The following is an 18503-nucleotide window of genomic DNA, read 5'->3' on the forward strand; positions in this document are numbered from 1 at the left end:
TAATGGGCCGTGGAAATTCTGCCCTACGGTGACGTTTCTCCGGAAAATTTGTCGTGCTTCAGATGGCAGCAAAGTGCTAGATGTAGACGAATTGCGGATAAAGAGGGGCAGGACCCGAATTGAGCAGATGGAAGTAGTCCGAGTGAGTGTCGAGATCAACAAGTAAACAGCTGAATGACTGGCGTGGGACGTCCAAGGTCTAAGAAAATCTTTCTTCGAATGCGGTTCGAGGGAAGACAAACGTTTATGCGGGACAAAGCGAGCGACACGAAGTACGCGGGAGAATTGGTGAATTAGTCATCCAGCCTCGTGCGCCCTGTCGACTTGTTGTACCATGTCCGGACATCGCCGAGCCCATGCCAACCGAGCGTTGTAATGAGGTACATACATAGATCTGTCGCCGGGGCTGAGGCCTTTCAGAGTTGCTGCATCCAACGTCTCCCAGACTCGAACCCGTTGCTGCTGTCTCCCACGGCAAGGGAGTGGCTAGGTACAGGACCTCATTCACACCATCTCTCGCCTGCATGCTGAGATCATCGAGACGTGGGGGGAAAAGCCGGTTCAAACACCAAACCAATTGAAGCCAGACAAGTTGCTACGTTATGTGGCGTGTATGCATCTCGCAAGGATAATGAGGTTTGGCATTTATTAGTCTTTTCAGTTCCTCTCAGACCTGGCTTTCTGGCTTTGATTATTCTTGGAGGACTCGACCAGAGTGCCTGTACCGCCTCCGTCCACGGGCCCTACCTGACCTCACTTCGTCTGCCTCAACGATTTTGCACCCACCAAGTTCAATCATGCAAAATGTCAACTAGGCTATGTGAAAAGGACCACCTGAGGATTGCTCGCTGATCAGGATATGGAGGAGTAGCAGGAGCCAGGGACGGAGGGAAGATATAGCAGCCCTCCATAGCTTTATACTCGTGGGGAAAGTCTGCCGGGCCCAGTCACATGTCAGGCTGAAAGTCTTGTGAGGCTCCCAACCTTTCAAAGAACGATCCCATATCCTTGACTTGATACATCCTGTCTATTGGTGAAGGATTGAGACCAGGTGGCTCGTACGATCAACTTGAGTGCTCATAGATCTACACCATGGCAACAATGCAGGAGCGCATAGCCTTCTGTACCTTTGGCATGTTTATCATCGGTATGACACCATCCTTAGAGAGATGCCATAGTCATCAGCATACAGACCTGACTTTCTCGTAGACCAGATCGAGTACTTGAATACTAGTCGAGCGCCGGCGCAGAAGATACTCGGTGGGGCAGGTACATACGCAGCTCTGGGAGCCAGGCTTGCCGCAGGAAGAGCAAATTCTCATGCCGTGTCCTGGATAGTGGACATGGGGTCAGATTTCCCGCCTGAATTCCGTGCTTTGATCGAAACGTGGCAGACGAGCTGCACATTCAGGTTAGACCTGGGCCGATTGAGCACCACTGCGTGGAATGGGTACGGACCGAATGAATTCCGGGGTATGTGCACAGGGAGTATTCGTTCCCTTGTTCCCTTTTTAAGCCGCAGTTGAAGCTGATCATCGCTCACCACTTGACGAAGCCTTCAAGTATTTGACACCAAAATTACGACTTGACCAAGACTCCCTGTCTGATGAACAGTCTCTGGCAGAGTCTTTCCACATGGTGTGTTCACCTGAGCGGTGCATGTCGATCGTGAAAGGCGTTCTGGCCCGTCGACTGAAGATTGCTCCCACCGAGCCGAGACCGGTGTTTGTCTGGGAGCCAGTGCCGGATCAGTGTACTCCGAGTGAGCTTGAGAAAGTCCTACACGCAGTTGAACATGTCGACGTCATCAGTCCTAACGCAGAAGAGTTTGCGGCTTTGTTCACGGGCAGTTCTGAACAAGGCTCGAGAAAGACGATGGTGGAGAAGCTCTTGGGGCTAAACAGAGAGAAGTCATCGGATGCCCTGCTTGTGATCCGCGAAGGAGCACAGGGCTGCACTACATATCACGGCTCGCGAGCGCTACATTTGAAGGCTTCTCATCAAAACGCAGAATTTGTGGTAGATCCTACGGGTGGCGGAAACACATTCTTGGGTGCCCTGGCCGTTGCTCTGACGGGCCGGGTCCTCCCTTCAGAGCAGCCTCTGGTCGAGGCTGTACACGTCGAAGATTCTCGGACGGGGCGGATGCTCCTTGCTCTCCTGCATGCCACAGTAGCAGCTGGTTATGCGATCGAGCAGGTCGGGATGCCTGTTCTCACAGATGTGCAACAGGATTCTTGGAACGGTGATACATACCAAGATCGATTCATGTCTTATCTTGCACGCGAGAAATCATATATAGTTGACCAGCTTAAACACTGGAAACCAACAGAGCCCTGAAAGAAATCTTGTCGTTAAACTGGTGTTTGGTAGATTTCTTTGATTTTGAGCATGTCATCAATGGCTCTTCTCCAGTTGACTCTGGTGAGGCTTGTGTTTTCTAACTTGATCGCTCACGGCGAAGTGGACTCCGGTAACCTAACATAACTGTCGAGCCCTGCAGGTAATCTCGCCTTAGAACTCGTTTTATTCACGTTGAACCCGGTCTTTCCCTCGTCCTGATTCAACATCGCTCGATAGAACAGGATCGCGTATGTACAAATGTTTTCTGGGTCCTCCGAAGTTGGTATATCTTATTGGTAAAAGTCATTCTGTTCGTCGAAGCCGCCCTTTATGTCGCTTTGTCGTGCTCGATTATCTGCTTGCTCCAACTTGAAACACAGTCAGTCTCGGTTCAAAACATGGCCAGGCTGATCGAAGAACTGGTATTTCATCCGCCTGATCCAAGCTATCGTCTGGAATGACACATGCACATACTTTCTGCTGGGAAAGAAGCCGGTCTTCTCTGGCATCTTATTCCTGTGTTCCCTGTTTGCTGATGCACTAAAGGCAACAAATACAACCGCTGCAATGGCGGCGCCGAAGATTACAGTGTTCGACTTCCAGTTGTGAGGTTGCGCGTACCAACCACCAGCGGGTGACCAGACGTGCTTCGGATATGGTACTTTGCCGCCGCCACCCATGTTTGCGGGTGTCGAAGTTCAGGGTATGATTGTAGGTAGGAGGTTGTGGTCAGGTTGGCGAAGCAGGGCCCTTGAGATGAAGGTGCTCAGAGGTTCGTGGTGTCGCAGTTCACGCAGTCTGTATTGCTGCTCAGTCATTGGTCGCTCGGCTGCGAGCTTGCACGTGACATCAAATCTTGGCAGGAGCGATGGGACGCAGCTTCCCGCTCCCGCAGATTTTCTCGCGCGGTCTCGTGTTGCCATACGGAAAGTCCTACTGAAAGGTCTTGCATCCATCTGCCATTTGTTTGTGTTTCGCGGCCCTTTCGAACGGTCTGGTCAAACGAAGCACACCATTCCCTCTACCATCGAGCTCATATAGCTCTAATGAAGAGGCTGCGGCTCCTGCGATGGAGCGGTAGTGTACTTTCACCCCGGACGAGACCCGAACCTCTCCATTCTCACATTTGCCATTTTCGACGATGTCAAACGACGGTCACTGACATCTCAGGGCCCGGGGATTACCTCGAAGGGGCCCCTATATTCTCCGAAGATGTCCTCGTCAAACTCCCTTCGCCTCCGGTCACAGCTGCGAAGACCTCCGCAAAACTCGCGGCACTACATGCCCGGCTTGCACTTCCTACACGGCTTCCCCTCGAGACTCTGGCGAGAACCCTTGTGGATGATTCGGCCGATCCTTCAATAAGATTCAATAATAAACCTTTTGCTGTGCTCGGCAATGATTTACTCGGATACTATACCTCAGAGAATATTTTGGCTCAGTACCCGAGATTACCAATGGCAGTGGTCTTCGCGGCCATGTACGCCTATCATGGTCCGGCGACCCTGTCTTCTCTGGCTAGAGAATGGGGCGTCGAGTCTGCGGCAGAACCTGGTGGTGAAGTTGACCCAGGGTTACTTCAATTCAAACGATTACCTCCTGAACCTAAACCCCAACGACCATCACTGCAAGTAATTGAGGCTTATCAAGACGGCGAGAAGTTTCGGCGGACAATGAACTCGAGAACAGTCTATGACGATCAGTTTGGAGAGCGCCCGGCCTCCCAAGAAGTCACGCAGAAAGGCGTCACCCTCGAAAGAGCCTCGACAAACTTTGTTCGGGCGGTGTTTGGCGCGGTATACCTACATGCTGGAAGAGCGGCCGCGAAACAGTTTTACAATGACCACATTGCTTCTCGGCAAGTCAACATGGCCAGCCTTTTCCAGTTCAAGAATCCTACTAGGGATTTGAGCCGACTGTGTGCCCGAGAAGGCTTCCAGGCCCCCGTGGCCAAGATCCTCAGTGAAACCGGTCGCAAGAGTCGAACCCCGGTCTTTGTTGTCGGCATATATTCCGGCAGTGAGAAGCTTGGAGAAGGGGCCGGTGCCAGCCTCATCGAAGCTCGAACACGTGCAGCAGTTGCAGCAATGAAAGGCTGGTATCTCTACAGTCCGACAGAAGTTCGGTTGCCTAGCGAGATGGAAGAACCTGGAGCTAAAGCATGGACCCCGGTTTTGATTGATGCAGGCGAAATCGCCAATTGAGTCGACTGCGACCTTGTTGCAAATACGAGTACCAACATGGACCAATGTGGTGTACTTTTACCGACTATGCCTCGATGGGCGTGGAGTCCTTGTCACAAGCACTGTAATTACCAGGAGTTGCGGGAAACTGAGGACGCTAACTCAGGAAAGGCAGATGGGCGTTGAGTCATCGACGCCGAGCATGTATAGTACTATCATCCTCTCGTACACAGAGTCCGAGCTATTGGCGTTGACGGGAAAGCGGCAAATCCTTCGTCTGAGCCCATGGGGGCCGGCCATCCGGGACTGCTGCTGTGTGCCTTCCCCGAGTAGCTGGATGCCTGACTAGGTACATTTAGACTCTTCGCGGGGATCCTCATCTTTCGAATGTTTGGGGTCCTTGTACAGTCTAGAAATCATCATGGAACAAATTATTCAAGATCATCTGCTCTCGGGAACTTTGGTCGCTGTGATGGGTTCGTCGGTGTCGGCCAATGGTCCGCTACACACGTGACTGCATGGCAGGGCGGAGCATGACGTCGCTGGGGCTCGGCACATTCCTCTTCCTCCGTCTATTATGTTCTCACGTCGTGCCGTCCTCCTCGCCCTCTCCGCCACCCGGAGCAGCGATGACACACTTTTCGTGCTATAGCTGAAGTCGATCCTCTTGGCGATTCTTGAACGGGGAGGGAAGAGCAGGAGGCCGACTGACGACTTCTTCGGGCGTTCCGCAGGCTGAAAACGGCGACCCTTCGAATGAGATTGGGGAACTTTATGATCGACAAAAGTCTCCCGACGACGGTCTGACCATGCGCCACGGAATGGTTCGCACTGCCCCCGCCAATCGTGTCCGTGACAGAAGATCCCTGGATGCCTGCTAGATCAGTGTACAGGGGCCTGGCCTCGCCAGCCCTTGGGTTCGTTTCGAATCGTCCCCCACAGCTTGGTTGCCCGACTGGGGGCATGACTTCAACTTGTGACTCGCCCATCACCATCATCCTTCGCAACCCGGACGACAGCTGCCGGACGATTAGCCTTGCCAGGCACTCAATCTCTTGCACTCAGCTACGCCTTGCGGGCTCTACTTCCGGACATGTGGCCTCCTTTCCTGTTAAAAGCCCGCCTGGCCCATGTCATCTGGACTTATCAATTTCCCACCCTGCCAGATACCTTTGTCTACATCACTTCGGATCTCATAGATACTCCTAATGGCCGCGGCTGACTTTTTCCAGTCAGACGCGAGACCGCCGTTTGAACAACACAACAGCTTAAATGCTCCGCCTGGGCCACGAAGATCGAGCTCTTCTCAGCCAGCATTCGGACGAGAGTCCATGCCACAGGGTCGCCCAAACCCACATGTCCAACCACAACCGGCGCAGTACCCTCCTCCGCCATATCAACCTGTGAACAATGGACAGAATTTTCAACATTCCGTACACTTTGCGCCGACGCTTGCACCTGGCGAGCGACCCAAGCCGTCTTCCCAGCCTCTGCCCTACGCCACAGACATGCACCGACCAAATTACCAAGTCCATCCAGCACAGCATTTCTCTCCATATCCACATAATCATTACGTACCGCCAGAATACCAACATCAACAAACCTACTATCCACCACCGTCTCACCAACATCCTCGTCCCAGTCACTCGGCTAGCGACATACGCGACCGTGGAGGGTATTCATCTGACCCAGAATACCAGCGGCGCACGCACAAGAGCCGACCGAGGCGGGTATCAGACAATTCACGATCCACAAATGCAGATGCCTTCCTCGGTGCGGCCGGTGGCGGCTTGATTGGCGACCTCATATTCCCAGGTCTGGGCACGATAGGAGGAGCCTTGGCTGGATGGGTAGGTGGCAAGGACTATGGCAAGCATCGCAAGTTGCGAGAAGAGAAGCTGGACCGAGAACAAGAGAGATGGGAGAAGAAGTTTAGAAATCGTGGCCGTGACCAGGACCGAGAACGGTCAAGTCACGGCGATGGCAGACGGCGCAGAAGTTATGAATGACTTGACGGTTGATGACGGACTCGATGGGCTATACGAACACACGACGTTACGTTCTCGCGATATTATTTCTGGGTGGCGGTATTTTTATTTCCTGTTACCAGTACAGCTTTCAGCTACCATATTTTTTCCGGATACCCCGATTCGACAACCTCTTGACCGGTCTCAGAGGTGTCTTGTATGGATCTTTAGTTCTGCTATAAATCAGACCCGACTGTGACCTTGTTAGTGTACATCTCGCGTGTGGTCCTTTGCGCTGAATCGCTGGCCCTTGGTGAAACAGAACAGCGACGTTGGTCCAACAAGATCCTCACCCATGGGGCGACACTACCCTCCACACCGGGGGTTTACTGATACTTCATGTACCCTACCCGCTGCCTGCAGCAGCCTGCTAATTTGGTTGGGAGAGGAGAGCTTCGTTGGACTTACCGGCGGCCACAAGAGAGCCACCCACTTCGTTGTCGCACGGTTATTAGTGCGAATACTGGGCACTCTGCCGTCAGACCATTTGCGCAGGCTAGGAAAGTAAGAGTACTTGCAGTGAGCAGTGTATGCCCTCGTATCATACACTGGACACCCATGTCAGAGGCCGACATCTAGATAGGAGGTGGAGGTAGTGTCAGGTAATCATGAATTGTAGGCCAGCTTACCAGCGGATACGAGTCCCTGCTGATGCGCCAAGCCGCTGCCCCGCAAAACTTAAGAGACAAAGTCTATTGCAGTCCAAAAATTTTGGACTGCGGCTTCCAAAGAAAGAGGACCTACATCCTCCATAACAGCGTTGAGCACACTTTCTCTCACCGGCACAGCGATACCTTGTCCCACGTTCATTCTTCGGGCTTTGCAAGGATCAGAGTCGACCCCTCTGGGACAGAGCTGATCTTTCCACCACCCGAAACTGTGACTGCCTCCCTCTATCACTCAGTCGACTTATTTCTCCCCGCATCACTACCACCAACTACCAGAGTACACCATGGCGGAAGAGACGGTGACCGATGCTCTACAAACTCCTGTTGATCACAATGCTGCGGCCGCTGAAGACGCCAAGAAGCTCCTAGCAGAACTGCAGGGCGACGCCGAGCAGAAGCAAGAACTTGGTGAAACTGCAACCGTCGACAAGGCTGAGACCGATGCTTCAGACAAGAAAGAGACGGGTGGTAAAGATCGCGAACACCGCGACGACCGGGCACATAACTCACGTGGTGGTCGAGGCGGCCGGGGCGATCGCAGAGGAGGATATGGCTCCCGCAACAACCGTAACAATAGCAAATTCGACCCGACCTCTCAAGAAGTGACCAATGACCCTGTTGCTATTCGGAAGCAGGTATGTCTACAGCATCAACACAGCCTCAGCCGTGCGGTACATGCTAACTTTTCCCTCCCTAGGTTGAGTTCTACTTCTCCGACTCGAATCTGCTCACCGATACATTTATCCGCAACTCGATCAAAGACAGCGAGAATCAGTCCGTCGATCTGATAACGATCCACAAATTCAGACGTATGCAACGCTTCCAGCCCTTTGAAGCTGTCTTAGAAGCTCTACGGGATTCCACGTTTGTAGAGTTGACCGACAATGAGACTCGCGTTCGACGAAAGGATCTGCCAGAGGACTGGGACGATCCGAACAGAATCACCGTACAAGAAAATGCTGCCACGCCACGCAGCGTCTATGTCAAAGGCTTTGGAGACGAAGTTGCGAGTACACAATTCGATATTGAAGCTTTTTTCGAGCCCTATGGTCCCGTAAACGCAGTCCGTCTGCGACGTGCCAATGACAAGCTGTTCAAGGGAAGTGTTTTTGTCGAGTTCAAGACAGAAGAGTTGGCCAAAGCATTCCTCGCCTTGGATCCCAAGCCGCAGTACAAGGGCAACGAACTTCAGATCATGAGTAAGCGAGAGTACACCGCGAAGAAGGCGGAGGACATCAAATCCGGCAAGATCGTACCGAACCAGTCCAAGTTTCGTTCAGGCAGAAGAGATGACCGCAATGGCCGAGATCACAAGAGAAAGAGAGACGAAGAAGATACCCGAGACTGGAGAACTCGCAGAGACGAGGACAAGAAGCGTGGTTTCCGGGATGATAAGAGACGTGGTGATCGTGGAAACAGAGGTGGTCGGTCGTATGAGAACAAGACAGATGAGAAGTAAGTAAAAATGCACGTCGGTGTGCCTGGGCACGCAATACTGACCTGTACGCAGGGGAATACCCACCGTCAAGTCTTCTGCTGGGCCCAAGGACTCTGGTCGCGATGATGCACTGGCCAAGGCCCGAGCAGCCGTCGAGGAAGAGACGAAGAAGGAGCAGGGAAAATCAGCTGAGCAACAGAATGGTAGTGCTGAGGAGTCTACGGGCAAGAAGCGCGCCAGAGAAGAAGACGGCGAGGCCGGACCAGAGTCAAAGAAAGTTGACCTCAAAGTCTGAAGAAGTCTCTGCTCCTGCGTCTTGATACAATCCTGTATCATCGGTGTGAAGCATTGGGAGTATAGGAGTGTCCAGGAGGAAGTTCGTTCTACTAACTTCTTTCAAATGCTTGCTGCTTTCACCGATGGGTCGAATCGCTCAGCATACGTCGACTGACTTCTGACGGTGCTCATTGAGCCACTTCGAAATCCGAGTCCACTACGAAAGGGCTGTTCCCGGCGTGGTCTCGATACTGGTGTACTGCCTGCCTGGCAATGCTGTGACAGGAATTTAGATGGGCGGTCTGGTTTGCATGGAGAATACCACGATCTTGCTGTTATTGATGAGGTTGCTACGGAGCAAAAAGCTACATGATACCTCTATGTACTTACATTGGTAGTCGTTCTCGGCGCAATTTGCAAAGCGGCATCGTGACTCTAGAAGGCGTTGTACGTTGTAGTCAAATTGAAGCAGTCACCTAGATACTACTATCTTAGGTATCTACCTCTAGCCACACGTACATGTGTCTGCTCGCCAAGCCTGCATTTCTGCCCGGCGCAAAGCCTATAGGAACAATTCGTCTCTCGCTGTCTTGCTTGAATTTTACTCGATCCGCATTACCCTCAAATTTCATCCGAGCTTGTGGTGTATTCAGTGTGATTGCTTCATGCTGCCCAGTCCACCCACTGAGCAGAAAATATTCCGAAGTTCACCCGAGCTCACAGGACAGTGAGTCCGACACGTGACTCGACACTTTAAGGCTCAGGTTGACGGCAGGCACGGCCATGCCAAGCGCATCTCCGAACTTCGCCTTGTGCTTCCATTCAACACGCCATGCGCCCACGAGTACGACTGGGACTGAAAGGACGACGGCTAGTACCAGTTCGTTGACAACGCCATTGCAGGATAATGAGGCCGGTATCTACAGTCATGACACTGACACCGACTCCGATACGTCTCCAGTAACCACAAGCACCAATACCAATACCAACACAGTCGACCTTTGTTCCAACTTTGACCACCAGCATTATCCCTGGAGGCGGAGCTGCTCTTGTCAACGTGGCCACGGATGTGATAGGCCCTCACATTCAGGTCAATCACAAGAGCACGGCGTACAAATGCGTCCCAGCAACGGTGACCACCACTCCTCTAGACCCTCGCGGTCCAGCGGTGGTGGTGGTGGCCCCATGTCCAACCATGTCCAGGTTGCCAAAGCCTATGTCTTTGAACAACAGATCCAGAAGGCTCTGCACGACACTGGAGTCAGCCAGGCCAGAGAAGACAGTATCAGACTTGCTGGAGTGTTGTGGATTGACAATGTCCGAAGAGCTTTGAAACTGTGAGTTTGCATCCTTTATTCCTTTTCTCTTCCACGAATGACGACAAGTCTTTTGCCATCAAACCAATCTCGAGGCGATTCATACGGCAGGTTCCATCTAGGCGGGCTTTCCACCCGATGCCTATGACTGCGAAAGAGATCCGAGGCCAAAAACAAATTGCCCCGAAGAAGAGGTCAGACTAACGATTCTTCTAGTCCAGTCAAGACATTCAACACAGCAGTCGTTTACTTCCATAAATTCCGCCTTCAGCACTCCGATGGAGAATACAGCTTCGTGGTATGTTGGGTCTTTCTCGCCTTCTGGGGTGTTTGGTCGCGTTTTGATGAACCCAAATGGCTGACTGTGTCGACCACACCTCAGGATGCCGCTGCCGCAGCACTTTTCACAGCCTGCAAAATCGAAGATACCCTCAAGAAGTCGCGCGATATTCTCTGTGCCGCTCACAACTCCAAAGTCCCGCGTCAAGAACACCTATCTCCTGACAATCCGGTATGTGTATCCCACTCCAGTCTCTGGTTTTCATTCATTAAACGACCCTTCTGCCTCCTCCACCTTTTGGTTGAGCCTAAATGCCAAAGCATGTCATATGCAAGACTGGTACTTTAACCCAGACTCAGGACTTGACATTAATTCTGTGTATCTTGATAGGCCTTCGAACACCAATCGCGAACCATAATCGGCCTCGAAAGACTTATGCTCGAAGCATCGGGATTCGATTTCCGCAGTTCACATCCTCAGCCATTGATGGTCAAGCTCGCAAAAATGTACGAGTTCGACAAATCATCTCCCGTCGTACGCACCGCTTATAGCATATCACTTGACCTCTACCGCACGTTTGCTCCTCTTAAGCAAACCAATGCCACGTTGGCCTTTTCATGCCTCGAACTCGCGGGACGCCTGCACGGCATCGAACACCGTGCGATCTGGCGTGGCGACGACTACCCATCGTTCAAGATCGGTCGTGGCGAGGTCATGGAAACATTGCTTGATTTGTTAGAGCTGTACACACACCACCGTACCTCGACGGCGGTTGGACCGGATTTTCCCGTGGAGATTTTCCTTGAAGTCAGAATCCCTCTTAACTTGGAGTGCGAGGAGAAGGCCATCCCGCGATACACGGCGTGGTTCGAAGGAGGAACGCAGAACCGCGGCAGTGCCAATACCTCGAACGGAGCGACTGCAAATGGAGACTACCCTCACAATCGAAGCCGTGGGTCGAGCAAGAACGTAAGTCCAAAGGACGTCGCTAGCCCCAGCACGAACGCCAGCAGCATAAGTACGGCGCCCACGAGTGGACCGCTTCCTGCAGGAGCGAGCACAACACCAACGGGAGCGGCCATCAGGCAACGAATGGGAGAGAGAGGCCGTGAAGGCACAGTCAGATTCATCTTGGATCCGGATAGAGAACGGGAAGAGAGAAGCATCATCGACCTGTACAATCAGCCGTGAGTGTGAGAGTTCGCCCTGGACATGCTGAGGAAGAGAGAATCGGGGAAGAATTCTACAACAACAACAACAACAACAACAACAAAGGCACACTGAAACACGAAGCAACTGACAACTTTGAGTCCTCACGGCACACACGGCGCGGGAAAAGCAAAAGTACCTCCTTTTTCGGCCCCCACTATCCTCGGCCTTTTGTACATTAAGAATTTAAGCGTCGATCGACTGGCGCCACTAATTTGTTACCACTGCTACTGCTCTTTGACTGATATGCGATCTATTACTCCTCGAGCCGACCGATTCTGGGCCCATCTCGGGTGTCTCTCTGTACACGTACGGTGCTCACCACAAGGAGTGGGCAACAAGGGGGGAGAAAAGAAAGAACCCCGAAAACGAAACATTCGAATCTACCTTTCAAGGAGCCGGATGAGTTTTCAGGGAGTGGGACGTATGTTCAAACTGGAACTGGTTGTTACCAGGTCAAAACATACATGCACTGCGAGTGTGGCTCTCCATCTTTCTTGTCTTGATGAAGGAATCGAGAGTACTGTGTTGACGGGAGAGATCTGGTATTCATCCGCGGTTGCAATCAACGTTGTACATTAGTTTGCACGTCCGACGAAAAAAGTTCCAGCGTGGATGGACGGGTCAGGTAGTCTTCGCAGCGAAATGATATGTGCGTCATCTCAACGAGTACACTTTTTTCCGTCTTGCCTCGTTTTTCGTCTTCGTCTGCCTTGTCGTCGTCGTCGTCGTCGTCGTCGTCCACTCAGAGTGAACGGTGATTATCGACGCCGACGGCGGCGCCATAAAGATTTGAATGTGAGAAGGATTAATAACTAAAAGAACCCATTTCTATCCTTTTTTCCCCGTCTTTTTGAGACCGCGCCAACTCGTCACGGAAGAGCGGGTGTGATGTACTCTACAGTCATAGACTTTGCACATGGTCAAAGAACGGTACGAACGAGACTCGTTTTGGGTTGCATCATGTTTTGGACTCTGCGATATCGAGGTAACGGCAGAAACAACCCACCCACACACCAACCAACTAGCCCACCGACCACGAGGCCATCTACCTTCTTGGTCCGTACCCCTCTCAGCCTCGGAGAGCAATCGTCCACTGTCACCACCAACTCCCCCTCAGGCCCTCACACCGAGGACATCGTCACTACCACCGCCAATCAACCATTGACGCGCCATTTGACTCCAAAGACCCGAAGAGCAACGCAAAGAGAAACAAGAAAAAAGGGAAAAATAAAAGGCAACACAACCTACGAAAACAAGTGGGTAATCTCGTAAACAGTTTGCCATAACAGTCGTCATTTGCATTTTCGTTCAGTCCTGCTTTTCCGCATTTACTCCTTGATTCTTCTTCTGCTTCATGCTGGTTTTGTTCCTTTCTCGTCCTAAGCCTAACCTTGATCGTTATTTTCGTGACGTCGTGACATCGTGACATATCCTGCGCTGGCCTTGATGAGCGTTGGAGATGGTCTTCTTGTTGTAGATACAACTGCAACAGGATCTGAAGTATGAAGAAGGATAGACGATGAGTCAATCGAGACGGCGAGGCGGTGGTGGCGATAAGCCAAGTCGCGTCGCGTCGACAGGCACCCCGACTGACTTGACCCACCGCCATCAAGCCCGCTACGTGTATCGTCCAGTATGCTGTGAGACGAGAACAGCGACGAATACTCCCCGGTCGTCCTTGTATGTTTATAAAGCTCTCTTTTCCTTTTTGGGACATAATCTTCATTCCGATTTAGGGTGAAGTCGTCAGCAAGCGCGATAACGGGAAATGGGAAAGATGTCCACATCATCCTTGGAATCGTCTTGTATGAAGTCCTCGTTAGGGTCATGATCCCATTCCAGAGGAACTCGGGTACCGCCACAAGGTCTACCGTCGGGAGCGGTGGGCAACATGGGCACTTCACCATCAGTGTCGTAACGGAGTTTTTGGGTAAAAGTCATACCCTCCCACGGCCAAGGCGTGGCGTGGTCCTCATCGTACGTCGGCTTCCCATTGACGAAGAGCGGTTCTCCGTCCCTGAGCATGTAACGAGCGGTTCGGAACATCTGGCCCATGACCCAGAGGCCCATCATCTTGACTTTGTTTGGATTGTCAAGTCTGCTGCTGGCATTGATGGCCCAACGCGACAGACGAGGATTCCTGGGCTCTAGCGAGTCGACCCCCTCGCAGAGCATGTACGACAACAGTCGCAGGGTCATGGGGTTAAATTCGCGCCTGCTATTCTCTGCTGGAACAGCGTCGAGAATCAAAGCCTGCGGCAGAGGATGCACAAAAGGGCCGACGAGGTTGTCAAAGCGCGGTTCCTCTGAAATCGGTTCCCGTTCCGGAATCTGGGGTGGTGCTAGATGAGCTCTCATGGTAGCGTAGTGCAGCTCCAGCAAGACTAGTGTGGCGTCTTCATTGCGTTGTCTCAGTGCAGTCCTTAATCCTCGGAAAAGGGCCTCGGCGGAGATCTCTAGAACTTGATCGTGGTGCAGATATCTCATACCTTGGCGAAGAAACTTGAGGAGGTCGATCCGCTCTGCTGTCCATCGTGGCACGTCGATAACGCAGTCTGGTAGAGCGCGCACAGCTAAGACGCTGATCCCTCGTTCCATCTCCTTGTGTAGTCTGCCCTGCTGGTCGGCCCAGCATCTCCACACACAGATCCGGGGGTTGGGAGGCCAGGCCTGTTCCAGGGCGTCATCGTCTGAAATATCGGAGGCAGATTCCGAGTCAGCATCATTGGGCTCGGGCTGAACTTCCAGTTCAGGCCCTTCTTCCCCTTCTTCCTCTTCCTCTTCTTCCTCCTCGTCTTTTTCCTCTTGTACCGGGTAGTGATAATGGTGGTGGTGTTGTTCACAGTGAGAACACCCCTCCTCTGGCATATGGAGAAAGTTGACTGGGGCTCGATAGTGTGCCATCAACGCCTCTTCGTCGTCCTCAGCTGGGACGGTTCCCAAGAGAGACTGTCTTGTGTTCTGATAGTACGGGTGCGCAATTGCGTCATCCGAAAGGCCCAACGCCTTCTGGTCTCTGAGCTCGCGTGCTCGGGCCTGGACAACATTCAGGTGGACGAGCTCGGGGAGGGATTTCCATAGAAGCTTGAGCGAGAACCATTTACACGCCAAAATCTGCCGCTGGAGACGGATCTTGTGCTCCAGGCTGAGGGGAAAGTACACCGCTGGCTTGAAGTGTTCATATACGATGGGACTTTCCAGGTCGTCGTCGAAATATGCCATGAGGATGGTGGATCGAAAGATGCGTTCATGTGCCAACACAGCGCCCAAGTAACGGGAGGCTCGTGGCATGTTGACTTCCATGCACTTGAAAAAGATGTCTTGGATGATCTCAGGAGGCATTGACTCAAGTGCAGACAACCCGGCCCTGCGTCGTTCGGCGACCATGTGCAATTCGGCATGCCCGTGGACGAGTTGAACCCTGTGCGCACGTTCTCTGGGCGTAGGTCTCAGTTCCGCTGTGCGTTTCATCGGCCGCCCTACGGTCCCAGGGTGCGGCGAGGCCGAACGCTTCCTCCTGGCAGACACAGGCATCAGCAAGTTGGGGAGCTCGTTGATGTCGCTCATGATGAGGGATGATTTGTTCTGCTCGATAGATTCGGGTTGGCGGGGAAGAAGATAAGGTGGCAAGGATCAGGCTGAACCACAGGGATGAGAAAGCGCTCCCAGCTTGGAGCGGTGACAAGATGGTTAGGCTGAATCAATGACAAGGACAAAAGCAGTCTGTCTCCGTCTCCGTCTTGCGCGGAGAGGCCGAGGTTGTGCGTTCAGAGAAGACTTTCTGGTGTAGTAGTGATGGTTGACGGTGAAATTTTATGCAGGATTTTTTTGGCAGAAGGGCGAGGTTAGAGAAGTTGCGTGCTGTCTGGGGGCCCTTCGAGTGTTCGACTGCATCTGCCATTTTATCCCTTGTCGTCCTCATTGACTTTGGTTCTCCAATCAGCAGCAGGGCGAACCTGGACCATGGTGTCTTTTTGATTGTTGGCGTGCCAGGCCGCATCACGGCCTGCAGCTCCGGCGTGAATCGATCGCCTCTGGTGTCTACACACCATCCGCTAGTCAGTGGGCCGCTCTCTACCCCGCCTCTTACTCTGTGGTTGGGCTGCCCAGGTATATCCCCGTAGCGGCTCTGGGCGACGCAAGGGCTGCCAGTGACTACTTCATACCAGTGACAGGGAAGAAATCCTGTCCGGTACCAGAGAATTGCAGATGCAATGCAGCCTCAGTCAGCAACGCCACCGACGCTTGAGCAAGTGAGTCTGGTAATATTGGATCAGCTCAAACTCCCACTCGTGTAAGAGTTATGTTATACACTGGCCAGAATCCAGATAGCCCTCGTCGTACTTCGTATATTCGGCACACATTGGTTACGATTAAGTTGCGAGAACAACCCAACTGCTGAAGTCCACGAGCAGTGCCCATTCTCGGGGTGCATGATATCTATATTCTCTATCTCTACTTTATCGATTGCTTCATCTATCGGAGAAAGTACAGGCTTCCCGTTGTCTATTCGTGGGGATTGCATCCACGATCGGGCGTCCTCATTTTGTTGGGCCCTCGTGGCGCCTACACCAGGAATCTGAAACCTTTAGTGGCAGCCTCACTTGGGACAGCTCCACCAGCTGTAATCAGACTCGTCCTTCTCTCGCCTGCAGGTGCATTGATGGCCCCTTCGACAAACTCCCCGCGGTCGAGCTTCTGGTTCAGCCTGACCAAGATGAAGCGAAGGATAGTGGCAAAAATGATCGCCGTCCCAGCCATTGCACAGCATACCGACATTGCTACAACGTATCGCGGAGCAGCTGAGGAGGGAAACATGTAGCTAGCGAAGATGCTGCTGGTGTTCGAAACGGCATTGATCGCTGCAATGGCTGCGGCTCGTTTCGGAGCCGGGCGAGGGAGGGTGTTGGAGATCCAGCCTAGACAGACAACGTAGCCCGTGTAGACGCCAGGGATCATCAGCATCATGGCGACATATCTCGGAGCTGTAGCGGTGGTGGCTGCCGCCAAGATAAAAGCTAGGATGGCAAAATAGAGCGGTGTGGTAATGTGAAAGTAGCGTTCTCCAGTCCGGTCAGCGTGCCATGCGTTGATGAAAGCGGTAATAACACCCAGGACATAGGGTGGGCATGTCAGAAGCAGTGAGTTGATCCTGGAGTAGCCCAACGTCTCTACGACACTCGGGAAGAAATTTGTGACGGAGCCGGAAAAGACGATGCAGAAGAGGATCACCATCTGACAAACTTGTTAGCACCAGGACCGGCCCAGATCTGCGTCTGATTTCATGCTTACCAAAATCCACATCTTAAGGTCTTTGAATGCCAACTTGGCTCCATAGAGCAACGAGTCCTGACCATCTTCTGCACGATCTGCTTCTCCAATGTCTTCCTGCAGTCTCCAAATGGCCAAAGTCTTCTCTTCTTGGGTCAACCAAGCCGTCGTACTTGGGAAGTCTGGTAGGATGAAATATGCACCAATGGCAATCCCGATAGTGATGCCTCCCTCGACGATAAACAGCCATCTCCAAGCTCTTAAACCATGGAGGCCATCCATTCCATCTGTAATGCCAGCCGCAATCAACCCGGAAAACGCTCCCGATAAGAGAGATCCCGAGTAGAGCATCGCAGTTCGGAACCCCAACTCTTTACGAGTATACCAAGAGCTGAGGAAGAACACGCAGCCAGGGAAGTACACCGCCTCGACGAAACCGAGGAAGAATCGAACAGCGATAAGACCTCCAAAGTTCTGTACCCCGGCGGTGGCCATCGATATCGCACCCCAGACGACCATTGCTGTGGATAGATAGATGGATGGTTTTCCGAATTTGTTCATGAAAAGATTGGACGGAACCTGCATCAAGAGATAACCCACAAACAGGATTGACACGGCGGTCTGGTATTGCGTGCCATGGAGCTTGAGATCATCCTCGAGGCCGGCGAGTCGGGCGGCAGCAATATTATTTCTGTCCAGGTAGTTCATGATGTAGATGATGACGATGGTAGGGATGAGACGAAGGTCGATCTTGCGGACAAGTGCCTTCTCTTTGGCGGCTCGTTCCTCTGGGCTGAGGGACTTGATGTAGTCCGGGGCCTCTTGCTGTAGCTCGACATTCACGGCTTGGGGTTTGTCCAGGTCATCGTTGGACATGGTTCTCGAGACGTGGTCTGGAAAATCAGGTTGATTACCCATTTTGGTTGCCACGGGGCGTTGTCGACAAAACTTGACCGGGCCGTTTTTGTCTGGAGAGGGAACGGGATTAAATGCGGAAGAGCAGGAGGCGGATCTCTGGAGCAAGTCAAGTAGGAACACCCCAGGCCTGGCACATCTGCGCAGCACTCATATATGTATTTATCCAGCTTCTGGTCACAGCTTTAGCCACCCCAGGGGGTATTCTTCATGACTCGACTCGGCGTGTGGTGGTGGATCGGGGTCTGTTGCCGGATGCAACTTTAATCCACAATCTCCCCAGATGGAGGAGCCGGAGGCGATGATAACGTCGCCATGGAGGTCAACAATCGCCCACGTCCTCCGCGGACAGAGAGCTGTGGCCTGAGACCGACAAACACGTCTCCATGCAAATTTTGCCCAACATGTGTCCTGAGTGTCAACAAAAGCCCAATCACATCGTGGACGATGGAGTTTTCGATAACGAAGCACCGATTAACCGGGGACGCGATGCTTGGACGGAGTTGAGTCGGGGATTGACTTTACGGAGGCGGCACCAACGCCGTCGGGCTGTCAAGGCGGACTGTCGCCCCCG

General features: G+C 52.6%; 8 protein-coding genes across 8 annotated transcripts; 5 read left to right on the forward strand and 3 right to left on the reverse strand.

The window, feature by feature from the left end:
- Nucleotides 1-1092: 1092 nt before the first annotated feature.
- PV08_07131 (uncharacterized protein) lies at nucleotides 1093-2340 on the forward strand (the record flags this gene model as incomplete). The annotated part of the gene is made up of 3 exons (XM_016381463.1): nucleotides 1093-1147; nucleotides 1210-1473; nucleotides 1556-2340. 3 exons carry the CDS (start codon nucleotides 1093-1095, stop codon nucleotides 2338-2340), a joined length of 1104 nt encoding a protein of 367 aa, XP_016234565.1.
- Nucleotides 2341-2723: 383 nt separating this feature from the next.
- PV08_07132 (uncharacterized protein) lies at nucleotides 2724-3023 on the reverse strand (the record flags this gene model as incomplete). The annotated part of the gene is made up of 1 exon (XM_016381464.1): nucleotides 2724-3023. One exon carries the CDS (start codon nucleotides 3021-3023, stop codon nucleotides 2724-2726), a length of 300 nt encoding a protein of 99 aa, XP_016234566.1.
- Nucleotides 3024-3389: 366 nt separating this feature from the next.
- On the forward strand, nucleotides 3390-4547 carry PV08_07133 (uncharacterized protein; the record flags this gene model as incomplete). Its single annotated transcript, XM_016381465.1, has 1 exon — nucleotides 3390-4547. One exon carries the CDS (start codon nucleotides 3390-3392, stop codon nucleotides 4545-4547), a length of 1158 nt encoding a protein of 385 aa, XP_016234567.1.
- Nucleotides 4548-5734: 1187 nt separating this feature from the next.
- PV08_07134 (uncharacterized protein) lies at nucleotides 5735-6535 on the forward strand (the record flags this gene model as incomplete). Its single annotated transcript, XM_016381466.1, has 1 exon — nucleotides 5735-6535. The coding sequence occupies one exon, from the start codon at nucleotides 5735-5737 to the stop codon at nucleotides 6533-6535; it is 801 nt and encodes a 266-aa protein (XP_016234568.1).
- A 970-nt stretch (nucleotides 6536-7505) lies between these two features.
- PV08_07135 (uncharacterized protein) lies at nucleotides 7506-8954 on the forward strand (the record flags this gene model as incomplete). The annotated part of the gene is made up of 3 exons (XM_016381467.1): nucleotides 7506-7856; nucleotides 7919-8676; nucleotides 8732-8954. 3 exons carry the CDS (start codon nucleotides 7506-7508, stop codon nucleotides 8952-8954), a joined length of 1332 nt encoding a protein of 443 aa, XP_016234569.1.
- A 1097-nt stretch (nucleotides 8955-10051) lies between these two features.
- On the forward strand, nucleotides 10052-11722 carry PV08_07136 (uncharacterized protein; the record flags this gene model as incomplete). Its single annotated transcript, XM_016381468.1, has 4 exons — nucleotides 10052-10272; nucleotides 10468-10549; nucleotides 10634-10762; nucleotides 10922-11722. 4 exons carry the CDS (start codon nucleotides 10052-10054, stop codon nucleotides 11720-11722), a joined length of 1233 nt encoding a protein of 410 aa, XP_016234570.1.
- Nucleotides 11723-13489: 1767 nt separating this feature from the next.
- Nucleotides 13490-15310, reverse strand: PV08_07137 (uncharacterized protein; the record flags this gene model as incomplete). Its single annotated transcript, XM_016381469.1, has 1 exon — nucleotides 13490-15310. One exon carries the CDS (start codon nucleotides 15308-15310, stop codon nucleotides 13490-13492), a length of 1821 nt encoding a protein of 606 aa, XP_016234571.1.
- A 999-nt stretch (nucleotides 15311-16309) lies between these two features.
- Nucleotides 16310-17932, reverse strand: PV08_07138 (uncharacterized protein; the record flags this gene model as incomplete). Its single annotated transcript, XM_016381470.1, has 2 exons — nucleotides 16310-16978; nucleotides 17036-17932. 2 exons carry the CDS (start codon nucleotides 17930-17932, stop codon nucleotides 16310-16312), a joined length of 1566 nt encoding a protein of 521 aa, XP_016234572.1.
- Between the last annotated feature and the right edge of the window lie 571 nt (nucleotides 17933-18503).

This window comes from Exophiala spinifera (genome assembly GCF_000836115.1).
Source record: "Exophiala spinifera strain CBS 89968 unplaced genomic scaffold supercont1.5, whole genome shotgun sequence".
Taxonomy (NCBI): domain Eukaryota; kingdom Fungi; phylum Ascomycota; class Eurotiomycetes; order Chaetothyriales; family Herpotrichiellaceae; genus Exophiala; species Exophiala spinifera.